At 26.1% G+C, this 12,794-nt stretch overlaps 1 protein-coding gene across 2 annotated transcripts in view; it reads left to right on the forward strand.

The window, feature by feature from the left end:
* The first annotated feature begins 6,773 nt into the window (after window positions 1-6,773).
* The window catches only part of LOC111680614 (protein spaetzle 3), a 32,419-nt gene continuing 26,398 nt past the window's right edge, over window positions 6,774-12,794 (forward strand). Inside the window, exons 1-2 of one of the 2 annotated variants that reach the window (XM_046956529.1) lie at window positions 6,774-7,052; window positions 7,270-8,375. In XM_046956529.1, coding sequence (XP_046812485.1) covers window positions 7,337-8,375 — 1,039 coding nt within the window. In that variant the 5' untranslated portion in view covers window positions 6,774-7,052; window positions 7,270-7,336. Of the gene's footprint in view, window positions 8,376-12,794 lie in introns of both variants that reach the window. The other variant, XM_023442287.2, reaches the window with a different exon arrangement.

Raw genomic sequence — 12,794 nt, forward strand, 5'->3', positions numbered from 1 at the left:
CCTTAACTTAAGTGGTAAACACTTTAGAAAAGTTAAATCATTATTTGTAAATTTATCTTAATCTCTCGTTGTCATTTTGTCAAGTAATTGTTGAATAATTTGTTTAACTAGATCTTGTTGTGGTACAAATTTTTAAATGAAATTATTTTGTTAAAAAAACTCACACACACATTTAAACACTTAATCAGCTTTTAATTTTGTAATAACATTTCAAAAGTAAATATTTGAGTAAAAAATATTTAAGTGTTTGTTTTTTTCCAACTCCTTGAAATGTGAACAAATAAAACATCAATTTATAATAAAGGTATCATTACGAGACAAATTCGAAATCAATATTTATATAATATTTAAAAAAATATCTAATTCTCAAATCGGAAAATACAAAGATCATTGTGTTAACGACCTGTAAAAGAATGTCCATAAATTCTTGTTAGTATACTTTCTTGGTAATCCGTCAGTGACATAAATAAGAAAAAACGCATTTTTATACAAAAGATCTGTTTTAAGATATTTTGATTAATCAGAAACAGAATGGAAACAGTTGTTTTATTAATTTTGTAAAAGTTTACATGTAAATAAATCTCTGATCTAATGCAACTTCCTTGTTTTTCGAATCATTTAAAAAATGGAGAGCGCCATACGACTATCAAATTGTCCATCCGTAATTTCTCTCAATGTGTGTTGATTTCATTAAGTTTAGACTATCCCATTCAATCTCATATAAACAATATTTTGACTGATCATGTTATTAGTGGTATAATGTGAAAGTAGCCACTTTTTTCACTACCTCTACTCTGCAGTGCATTGTTGAGGACTACTTATGCGGGAAGTTTGTTCGACATTCGGACGATGCGGCTGAATAATAAATTTTCTCTATAATGTATTCTTGATGAAAGGCATTTAATTTCCTAATTTAAATTCGACACATATTATCTTAGTGGATGTGTTGGCTACCCTTCTTTCACCTATAAGTACCTTTACCCTCTTCTATAAACGGCTTCGTTAGAGAGTTAAATCATTGACAGTTAATCACCATGTTGTTTCTTTTCATTGATTATTTTGTCATTTTTTGGAGTACATGTGATGATGTATGATACTTTTGTTAAATCATTTTAAAAAATTAAGAAATGTAATTTCTATTTATTTTGGAATTTCATGTTTTATTTGTTTACATCATATGAGAACAAACAGCTGATAAATATCCGAAAAAATTATAGATTTCACTCATTCAGTTTGTAGTTAGTGGTTAAACGACAAAAGAGATAGTAAATAACGAATAACTGTATCATGTAAATGAAGTATTATTCGTATCTTGAACACATAATGTTTCTGATTTCTTAAGTCGACACCACCTATGTAAATGGATTAACAGAATCTGCCATGATAATATGCATTATGTTGCAAAGTCCTTCAAGCATTAAAAACTACTCATAGTACAATTTCATACAGAGATTATTATTAAGTTAGTTTATTGTCACAATCTCTAAAGTAATGGAAAGGTAGAAGTTAATGTCATCGGCGAAGAAGTAGTTAAGGTTGAAAGTTTAAAAAAGTATGTCATTTATGAATATTATAAATTTATCTGTAGACGACTATTGACGTCCCAACTAATCTTATCACGATCTCATTCAGAGATTGTTATTATGTTAAGATACTGTCATCGGCATAGGAGTAATTAAGGTTAAAAGTTTGACAAAGATCACTTCTCATTGTTAATACATATTTAGCTAGAACGTAACATTTCTAGCACTTTATATATCCTCCACATATTTTTCGGACAGGTTGAAATGCAAAATTCTTATAAGAATCTAAAAATACTTTAATAAATCATTTAGATTTATTTTTAAAAAGATATAACTGTCATATTTATTTCTGATAAAAACAAACATTATGTCATTAGAATGTGTTAATAAAAACAGAACATCATTAAAAGCAACACGGAAATATTTAAAAATTTTAATATATATTTTTTTAATTGTAATTAATTAAAATGTTATTAAAATTAGTATATAAACCAAATAATATACTGAGTAATAGGATTTCAACTAAAAAAAACTATTTTCATCCGTTTTATAAAAAAAACCAGCCACAATTCCAAGTATTCGAACAAAAAAAAAGTGATCAAGTTTTTTCCCTACAGCTGATAAATATTTAAATTACTTTATGCCATTAAAAATGGTGCTTATAATTTATTTAATAAATATTATTATTTAGAGAAATACTTTAATAACAACAACAAAATGGTAGCACCAAAATTATATTGAGTGTCAAGGAACAAATAATGTGGAATTATATAGAAAAAAAAAGTTATGAAAAATATTAGTTTTAAAAAACAATAATTTGCACATAAGGCCATTTGGGTGGGAGCGGCTAAAAGTTACATAAAAACACATTCTGTTGTGGTCATTATTACATTCGTAAATATTATTTTACACAAATACCAAGATACGTAATTATTTATATGTGTATGTAAATATTTTGAAAGTTTAAGACTTGGTCTTAAAAAAACGAGGGTTTTACTGAACTATTTCTTTTTTGGGAGTTAAAAATTACTTCAAAATATTCCATTGAAATATCTATTGGTCTTTCACTAAGGTTTAAAAATTCAAAATAATTTTGATAAAATTTCTTAAAATTGTTTATTTTACCCTCGTATTTTAAACAGAATAACCAGAACTTTAAATCTTTAACAACATAGACTCTTAAATGGTCAATTGTCATGTTCAGGGCTAAAAAGGCGTTCAATTTGTTCGCTTTAAACTGTTCGACGTAGTTAGTGCTAATACTGGCGTTAGAAAACAACAATGTATTTTTGCCATGTAATCTTGGTATGACAAATTTATTTGATTTTATTTTCCTGGCACTTGATTCATTTATTGTTCAATAGCCAAGCAAGCAACCAACCAAAGTGTCAAAACTAAGTATCTTTGGCGCTCTACATTATTCAGTTGGAATTAATAACAATGAAATTAAACAACTATTTATCATTTATTTAATATTGACATAAACACCACGAAAACAACAAATGACTTTTTTTTAAATTTAATAAAAACTTTATTTTAACCAAATAGACAAACCAATTATACATAAAAGCCAACAACAAACGATCATTGACTTTTTTTTTTGAGAAAAAATGACATTTAGTAATTTTGAAAGAAACAATAACAAGTAAAAATTGACTTTAACTCTGACAAGGTTACTTAAGGTATGTGAACTCTATGGCTTTATTATTTTTAAAAATTCAATTTAATTTTTTTTCACAAAAAGGAAAGGAAATGCCTTAATGGTTAATGTACCCACTCAAGTACCCGTACAATCCCTGCTCAATTTCCATTTCAATTAAAAATTTTGAAAAAAAAAACTAATTAAGTAGTTTTATTTCATAAAAATTTGTGTAACATTAACTTAAAATTAATTTATATTTTTTCTATATGTGTGGTCTGTTTAAGCTGACGTTTTAATGTTTGTGTCAGAGTACTTCATAGATACATATAGATTATTATTAATCTAAACATCAGATCAATACAAAATACATATTGTTTTTTTTTTTTTTTTTTAGTTTAAAAATGACCTTCGTTTTGAAATAAAATCATTTTTCTTTTTAAAAATGTTTTGTGGTCAAATGTACAAAACTGTTTTTGCACTCCATAAGAACTGAATTCTAGAACTTGTATGGGATTAGTAATCATAATATTTTGAACTAGTTATTAATTTAAATGTTGTTTTTTGTTCAATATTTCGATTTCTTTAAAATTTGAAATAATTCAATATTGTATCACTATTTATTTGGTTAAAGAGTTCAATAAATTTGTTTCAATGTTTTAAGTGTGGGTATTTGTTTGTAAACTCATACACGTGGCACATTAGCATACTTTAGAAATAGAAATAAGTATTAGTTTTATTTCAATATTTTTAACAGTTAAATATATTTTGGGAAAAAATTGTTCTTTTAGAATTTGAATGCAGATCATATTTTCAACCATATTTACCAAATACTTAAAGCTTATGGTGCAAAATTTATTTTTTAAAAAGCATTTTGTTTGTAAAAATAAGCTTTTGGTGAAATGCTTCTTGATCTAAAAACTTTTTTCTAAAAGTTTTTGAAGGAAAAATTAGACTTTGTAAAAAAACTTTTTGTTAAAGATTTCTTTTCCAAATGCGTTTGATCGAATTGTTTTTGAAGCCTTTTAGCGAAAACAATTTTTGTTTTAAAAAAATTTCACAAAAATCACTTTTAATAATGCTTTTTTTAAATGCGTCGTTATAAATCAACTTTCCATACAAAATTTGTTCTATAAACCTTTGATAAATGTTTATGAATAAGGCAGCAAGGGTTTTAAACATTATTTCCAAAAAAAGTTTTTTTTTTATAAAAAGCTTTTTAGAGAAAAAATTTTTATACAAAATTATGTATCAACTTATTTTTAACAGCTAGTTTTTAAACACAAATTAAAAAAAAATCAATAAGCTTTTGATAGAAACATTACAAAGTAAAAACTTCAGAAAAAAGACATTCTTAACATAATTAAAAAACTGTCGATCTATATTTTGCTTAAAAAAGCTTTCATGTTACAAGTGTAAGTACAGCTTTTTGATAAAAAAGTTTTAGGGTTCATAATTAAGGCGGAAGCTTTTAAAAAACAAGGAAAATTGTGAAAAAGCTTTTTGTTCAAATGTCTTTTTTTGGCTAAAATATTTATATATTTTATGCGTAAAAGTTACTTCTTAAAAAACTTTTCGTTTTCTTAAAGTTTTGTTTTTAAATATTTTTGATGTTTTGGAAGTTTTTTATAAAAAACGATTTTTTAGCTTTTTTATAATACAAATATATTTAAAATTTTTTTGTATAAAAAGCTTTTCTTAAGAAAAAGCTTTTTCTATAATAAGCCTGTATTTTTTTTATTAATAACTTTTTTTGTGATAAGTTTCTTATAAAACTTTCAAAAATTGTATTATTTCTTAAAATTTTTTTCTTCTCAAAATTTTTTCTTTTTTTTGAAAGTTTTTTTTTAAGAAAGTGAAAAATCAACTTATTCTTAACACAAAAATACTTAATTTTTTTTGATTTGGTTTTGATGAAAAGCTTTTTTCTATTAATAACTTTTTTTGTGATAAGTTTCTCATAAAAACATTTTATACTTTAAAGCTTTTGAAGAAAATAACTTCTGATCACATAAGTTTTCTTTGCGAAATTTTATTATAAAAAGCGTTTTGAAAAAAAGCTAAATCCAAATGAAATATCAAAATAGCATTTTTCCATTTTTATAATGGAATACTTTTTTATTCAATCATGCTTTTAAATCAAAGCTTTTAAACGAATGTAATACTTTGTATGATCTACTCATTAGAGATGTATATCAATTACACTATTTTTCCGCCATTTATGTAGAAACAACTGCTTTACATTATGTAAATTGAATTTATTGTATTTATTTACACATTTAATCATTTATTTTACGTCGAACTTGTAACGTCATTTTTGTTATAAATTATTCGTTTTATATATTTTTTTTAATCATTTCTATCAACACATTTGTTGACACTTGTTTTTTATTTGATTTTTTTTCATTCTTCTTAATTCCCCAGGTTTTTTTATGATTAATCATTGGAAATTATTTAGTTGTTCTAACAGTTGTTAGTTTTTTTTTTTTTAGATACAAGTGGTAGGATTAATATAATTTGATGGAATAATAAGATGAAAAATTTCTTTGTAGCAAGAAAAGTGTATCATTTTATGTAGAAAAAAATTGGCGGATTAAAAAACAGACCTTTTTTGTTTAAAACGGACTTGTTAATAGAAATGAAACAAAATAATTTCTTATCATTAATTTATATTGTTTTGTAGTTAATTAAATAAAATGTTTTGCGGTTTTTGTGGTTTGTATCGATTAAATTGAGTTGAGCGATTTTATGACGAATGTGGTTTAATAAACTCAAATGTTAAACTTTTGAAGAGGATATATAAAATACAATTGATTTTTTATTTAAATTTGTAATATAAATGAAGTTGTTAGCTTTCTAGGAAATGAAACTATTATAGTTGATATGAATTTTAATAAAGTGTATAAGCAAATGCATTATTTTGATAGGAAAAATTAATGGACTTCTTAATTTGTTATAAAGATAGAAAATATAAAAAACTTTTTCATCAAATGTTTGATAGGTCTGAACGTAGCTTAAGTGATCTTCTTTTGTTTGACATTTATCTTAAAAACTTTTTTATGATGCATCGTTATCATTTCAAGAAAACTAAAATTGCCAGGCATTTTTAATAAAGATTCTTATCAACTAAAAAAACAGAAAACATTTTTATTGTTATTAAAATCAAACTTTAACAGCAACATACAATAAAAACCGATCGATCAATCAAAATTCACCACACTAGTCAACACAGAGGTGAAGAGCATAAATATAAAACCACTACAAACTGAGCGAAAAGAGTAACAATAAACCGTTAAAATTTTAAATATTTACAGAGTTTAAAAATAAAATATACGGAAATTGAAATTAATTTTGAGTTCCGAATACAATAAACAATCTACAAAACTCCCAGCATTTTAGAATCAAGAGAACAATTAAGAACAATTTATAAAATGACTTTTGAATATTGAAAACTTGGAAAAAAAAGTGTGTGTAGAAGAAAAAAACGAGTTAAGGAAATTTTCAAAAAAGTAGCTTGTGTGAGCACAATAACATATAGTTTTTAATTGTCAATTGTAGGTGAATAGTGTTTCTTTTAAGTTAACATAAAACAGTAAAGCTTTAAAAAGCAAAACCCTTCGGAAGTTAGTCGTTGGCGATAACTCGCTTGAGACGGTTGTTTAAGCGCTCGAAAATTTATGTAAAGAATAATAAATTTAAATAAATCAATAAATTTTGAATTGAGTTGAACAAAAAAACCTTCATAAAATAAATTTATAAAACGTCAGAGGCGCGCGCGCTCACGTTCGTTTAAAATAATACAAATAAAAAAAGAAAAAAATTTAAATGAATAAATAAAAAAACCAGAAGTGTTTTCAAGCAAATTCAAAAGCAATTAAATAATAAATAAAGTTAGTGATTTTGTGTTTTTGTTTATTTAGTTGGCGCTCTCTTATGTTGAAATAATTATTTAAAAAAAAAAAAATTTTAAGAGAAAATTTATTCAATATTCTATAACAAAATAACAAAGAAAATTGTTTTTAAATTAAAAAGTAGTTAAAAATAATAAATACAAAATTAAAAAAAAAAGAAAAGTTTGTTTCTTAAATCTTTTGTTTTTATCAACAGCAACCTGTTTTCTGTTTTGAAAATGGAAAGTGTAGCTTAAGTGATTTAAAAAAGTTTTAACTTAAAAATGGCCTTAACAAACTTCTCTTTACCCTTTGGGGCTTTAGCCCAGGGTGCTCCCTGGAGTGCCACGGTATCCCCTTTACATCCCATACACCAGCAATTGGCTGCCAATACAAATAATTTACTTTATTCACCGGCCGATCATCAACAACAGCCAACTGATAATGGTGCACCACCACCGGGATCGGATTTTTATAAAAATAATCCCTATGCTCCACCTCAGCAAACGCCACCACAGCAAACTTCTTATCAATACAACAGCAATAATAACAACAATAATGGTAGGCGTAAAAATACTTATTTGCCCCCAATACCACCGCCAGGAGCCAGAAATACACAACAGCAGCAATTTCATAATCAACAACAACAGTTTCAACATCATCAGCAATTTAGTCATATTAATACTCAACATCATCAACAGCAGCAACAGCAACATATAACACAAAATATTAACAATAACAATAATAATGTTTTTAAAACTGCAATATCATCTGGCTCAGCAACGGCCACATCAATTGCTACCGCCACAGCCACCGCTACAGCGAATACAAATACTCGCACCTATGGTGAGGGTACTTACACTAGATTTCCAACAGTTCCAACTCAAAATCTTAATAATAACAATATTAATAAAGATCATCAGCAATCACAACCACAATTTTATAATAATTTTCCCTCTACTCCCCAACAACAACAACAACCAGCGAAACGTATAAATACAGCTGCTGCTGCTCCATCAGTCTCCAATCCTACTCCATCACAAACATTTCCTAAATATGGTGTACCCACCAATCAAGCGGAGAAACCAGCTCCTACTTATGGTGTCACAACATCTGACAATAAGGCTGATAACTCAGGTTTACCTACACCCAACGATTCTAGTTCAAATGATCCCTATCCTGATAGACCGCCTGGTTTTACAAGGGTACAGGCGGGCCAAGGTTCTAAGACACGGGTACATGCTGTTTTAGATTATGATTTGGAGGAGGGTGAAGAAGAGGACTATTATGATGCTGAAGATCATGGGGAAACTGTTAATAAAGGTAATTTTTGACATGGAACTATTCATATATTATTTTTAAATTTTAAACATTTCTTTTGCAATTTTATAATTTATTCAATTTCTACTGTTAAATTTAAAGATTGTTAGTTAAACTAACAACTATTCATTCAAACTATTTTCAACAATTGTCTAATAATTTAAAATGTATAAATCATGTCTAAAGAATTTTTCAAATACGTCAAAATCTGCAACTACGTAAGAGGAAAGACTACTTACTTACAAGTACAGTTAAGAAGCAATCAACATTAACAAATATGACTAATACCTGATGGAGAGTGAGAACTGTTTAAATATTTTGAGATTTTTTTCCGTTGACTTAAGGCCTCAAAAGTCATTTGACACTTTGTTAAAACCGGGCGGCTTGTATAAAAACACACAGTCAGACAATTAATAAATCAATAAATTTATGTGTAATTGAAAAACATCTCGTACTCGCTTAACAAGCACTTTTTGGTATAAATTTAAACATAAATTATTTCAAACATCTCGTGCTGACAAGTGTCATTGGATAATTTCTTAATAATTTTGTTGATATTTATGTTTTTATAAAGTTTAAGCCCAAAAATAGCGACTTTAAAAAAGGCAAAAGCTACAAATGAAAATAAATTGTTTTTATTTTTTTGTATATGTTGTATTTAAAGATCACATAAATGTACTTAAGTAAAGATTACATACTCTGCACAGTGGGTATGATATTAATAAAGGATTCAATTTTATAAAGGTTCAATAAATTTAACTAGGAAATGACCAAACAGACAAGACTTATAGATCTTTGCTAAATGAATATGTTTAATACAAGACAGTCATAACTCAAAATTCAAGTTTTACTGGTTGTGCACTAAATGTGGATATTTTAAAATCATTCATATAGTGAGAGGCAAGAGCAACTTTAAGCTTTTAACCAAATTTAAGGACAATTCTTTTCTGGATTCTAAACAAATTTTATAATACATTTTTCTTTTAAAAGTGTCACATGGACATGACAATGGACATGGATGAGAATTTAAAAAATTGGCATTATAAAACGGGGAAAACACAAGCGATTTGGGTAACAGAAGGAAAGATAATACACGTGGTAAGCTCACTGTTGACAACAGTCTGTGGTCAATAGTGAGCTTACCTGTACTTGCGGTTGACAACAATCTGTGGTCAATAGTGAGCTTACCACGCTTGTTAACAGTAAAACAAAAAATGTGTATAAAATTTAGATTTCGATAACGAATTGTTGCTGACTATATCATTACATAATGTTGTCGCGCGTATGTATATACTTTGACAACGAATGTTATTGACAAATTATAAACGATTTGGTGTCAATTCGGTACCAGACGTGTATATTTCTTTTTCCCTCTATGTAATCTTACATTGTTTACATATTTCTTCGAAATCACAACTGCTACCGTTTAAATCTATAATTCGATACAAAATTATCAATATACACATTAAAAAAATCTTGTTTTTAATCCAAAATATAATATTAAAATCATAAAGATTTTAAATACATATTTTTAAAAATATTTATTTTTAAACTTAAGGTAATAAATTATAAATATTTGGCTACATTTTTGAAGACATACTCATCATGGAATCGTAGCAATGCGTTAAGTATGACATCGTAATGTTTTTAAACAGCAAGTTTTCCGTTGTTTCTTACTTTTTTAAAATTTTGTATGTTTATTATTATTAAATTCCGGTCTTTTTTATAATATTTGTTGTTATTCCGGTATTAGTTATTCAAAATTAAAAAAAAAAAAAATATTGAAAATAAAAGAAGAAAACAAAACATAAATTCATAAACTCTAGTTAAAACACGTCAACATCATTTTATTTAATAATTAATTTTTAACAAGATGTATCAGATGTTCAACAACGTTAGAGAATTTGACCCACTACAAAAACTTGGTTAAGTTTCAACCTAATTAAAAAACAGAAGAAGAAAATAAGATTTGATCTACTATTGATGATGTTATGTTCCTTGACTTGTATGACCTTGTACTTAAATTGTTTTACAGGCCTTCTTTGACCTTGTAAAAAATTAATTTTTTATTTTTGTATTTTTATATATTGGTTTTCGTATCTTTTTAGTATTTTCTAAAAAATAAATAATATAAAGTGGTAATACAATACTTAAAGAGGAGGATGATTTTTATATGTATATGTAGGTTCTTTGGTTAATAAAAGAATATTACTATCAAGTTTAACACTTTTATGGTGATTTAAAGTTTATAAATATGTAAATTTTTAACACTTTTAATATAACTTATTTTTACAGATTTTATATTACTTAATGGTATTACACAGGCTTTTTTTATTTATTTTTTTGTTTTTTTTTTTAATTAAAACAAAAATTTTAATTGACATGGGTAGATATTGAATGGCAGAAAAAATGCCCTAAAAATATTTAGCTTTTCCCATCTATTCTTTTCAAACTTTTCCCTGCTATCTTCAACTGCGGATATCGTTAAGCAGGTTGGTTAAAGTAATTTTTGTCTGAAAACTGTCAATTAAACTTTACCCCATGTTTAGATATTTTGGGTTAGAGGTCTAAAATAACTTTAAACGCGACCAAAGTTAATATTAGGACTATATACTTAGATAAAATAAGATGATTTTCTGTTCTAATGCTGTTCTAGTTCTGTTTTAGTTCTGTTCTAGTTGTGTTCTAGTTCTGTTCTAGTTGTGTTCTAGTTCTGTTCTAATTCTGTTCTAGTTCTGTTCTAGTTTTGTTCTAGTTCTGTTCTAGTTCTGTTCTAGTTCTGTTCTAGTTCTGTTCTAGTTCTGTTCTAGTTCTGTTCTAGTTCTGTTCTAGTTCTGTTCTAGTTCTGTTCTAGTTCTGTTCTAGTTCTGTTCTAGTTCTGTTCTAGTTCTGTTCTAGTTCTGTTCTAGTTCTGTTCTAGTTTTAGTTCTAGTTCTGTTCTAGTTCTGTCGGCATCATAACGTCACTGCTAGTTACATTATTGTAATTATATGTGAGTTATTAAGCGACATAACTGTTTTACCGATTGAAAATCAATATTAGATTCAATGCCAAAACTTACTTATAATTTTAAAAACTACTCGAACTATAACATTTAAAATGTGTAATCAACGTTATTGTCAAAAAACTTCTAACAACTCTATTAAAAATCCATAAAAAACTAGAAAAATATCAAATTAGCAGTAAACATTTGATAATTTAATTTGTCATTCTATAATTAATGGAAAAACCCATTAATAATTTTGCATATTTAAAAATAAAAATTATCAATTAACTTATTTATGTTAAACACGCGTCATTGAACTAATTAAAATTTTTCATCAAACTAAAACGACCACCCACATAAACGTTTTTAGTTAATGGAAAAAAATTAAACAAATCAATGCAGTTCATACTATTTTAAATAGTTTTTAAATTGGCGTTTTAAATATGAGATCATAATAGAGGAAGAAGATTTTTCATAAGTTGGGCTTAAATAATTAACTAAATGGTTTGAATTTCTAACAAATGTTTGGGGCTTTTAAAATATTAAATTTAATTTATCTATTTGTTGTCATTGGATACAATTTGTCTCTATCTACTTAATACAAGTTACTGGCCAAATACCTGAGTCAGTTTAATATGTACAAAAATGTGTATTTGCATTTAATTGCTGCTATTTTATCTTCTATTGATATTGTCAATCTGTGTTTTTTGCTATTTTATTATTAATGTTATTATTGTTGACTTTTGCCTTAAAAATTTTATTTTGCATGATTTTTTGGCAATTTCAAGTTTTAAAATAAAATTTTAAACAAATTGTATTTTTTTTTGATACATTTCATACTCTCTTATCTACATAAATGTTTATTTATTTTAAAAAATCAAAACTGGTTAATAATTTCATACTGAAAAAATAGTTGTCGTTTTTTTCTAAAAATTATTTAATACATTTTATTGAATTTATTAAGTTTCTTTTTTGTTTGAGCTGTGTTGATTTGTTTTAAAGTGCTCGTCGTTTATTGTGTTTGTTTAATGAATCTTTTGTTTTTTAAACATTTGTATCTATTTTTTTTTTTTGTTTAATTTTAATTTAATTATTTTTAAATGTTTTGCACCCCATCTATATTCAGGCAGTCGTCAGTCATTCAGTCAATCGATTGTCACCGGTACTGAGTGCATTTTTTGTCACTAACAAGTTTTGTTTTAAATAAATAAAAAAACACAAAATATTAATAAAAATATTTGCATAATTTTTTGTTATGGTTGGTATGTATGTGTATGTTTTACAAATATGCTTTGAAATTTAACCGCCTTTTGATTAAAATGTAACAGATCATTCATTATAAATGTCTGGGGTGAGTCTAGATTGAAATTTAAAACTGTAGCATAGTAACAGCAACAATTTTTTAATAATCAGATGTTTTCAGTTTAACGATTGAA

The sequence above is a fragment of the Lucilia cuprina genome, chromosome 2 (genome assembly GCF_022045245.1).
Source record: "Lucilia cuprina isolate Lc7/37 chromosome 2, ASM2204524v1, whole genome shotgun sequence".
Classification (NCBI taxonomy): domain Eukaryota; kingdom Metazoa; phylum Arthropoda; class Insecta; order Diptera; family Calliphoridae; genus Lucilia; species Lucilia cuprina.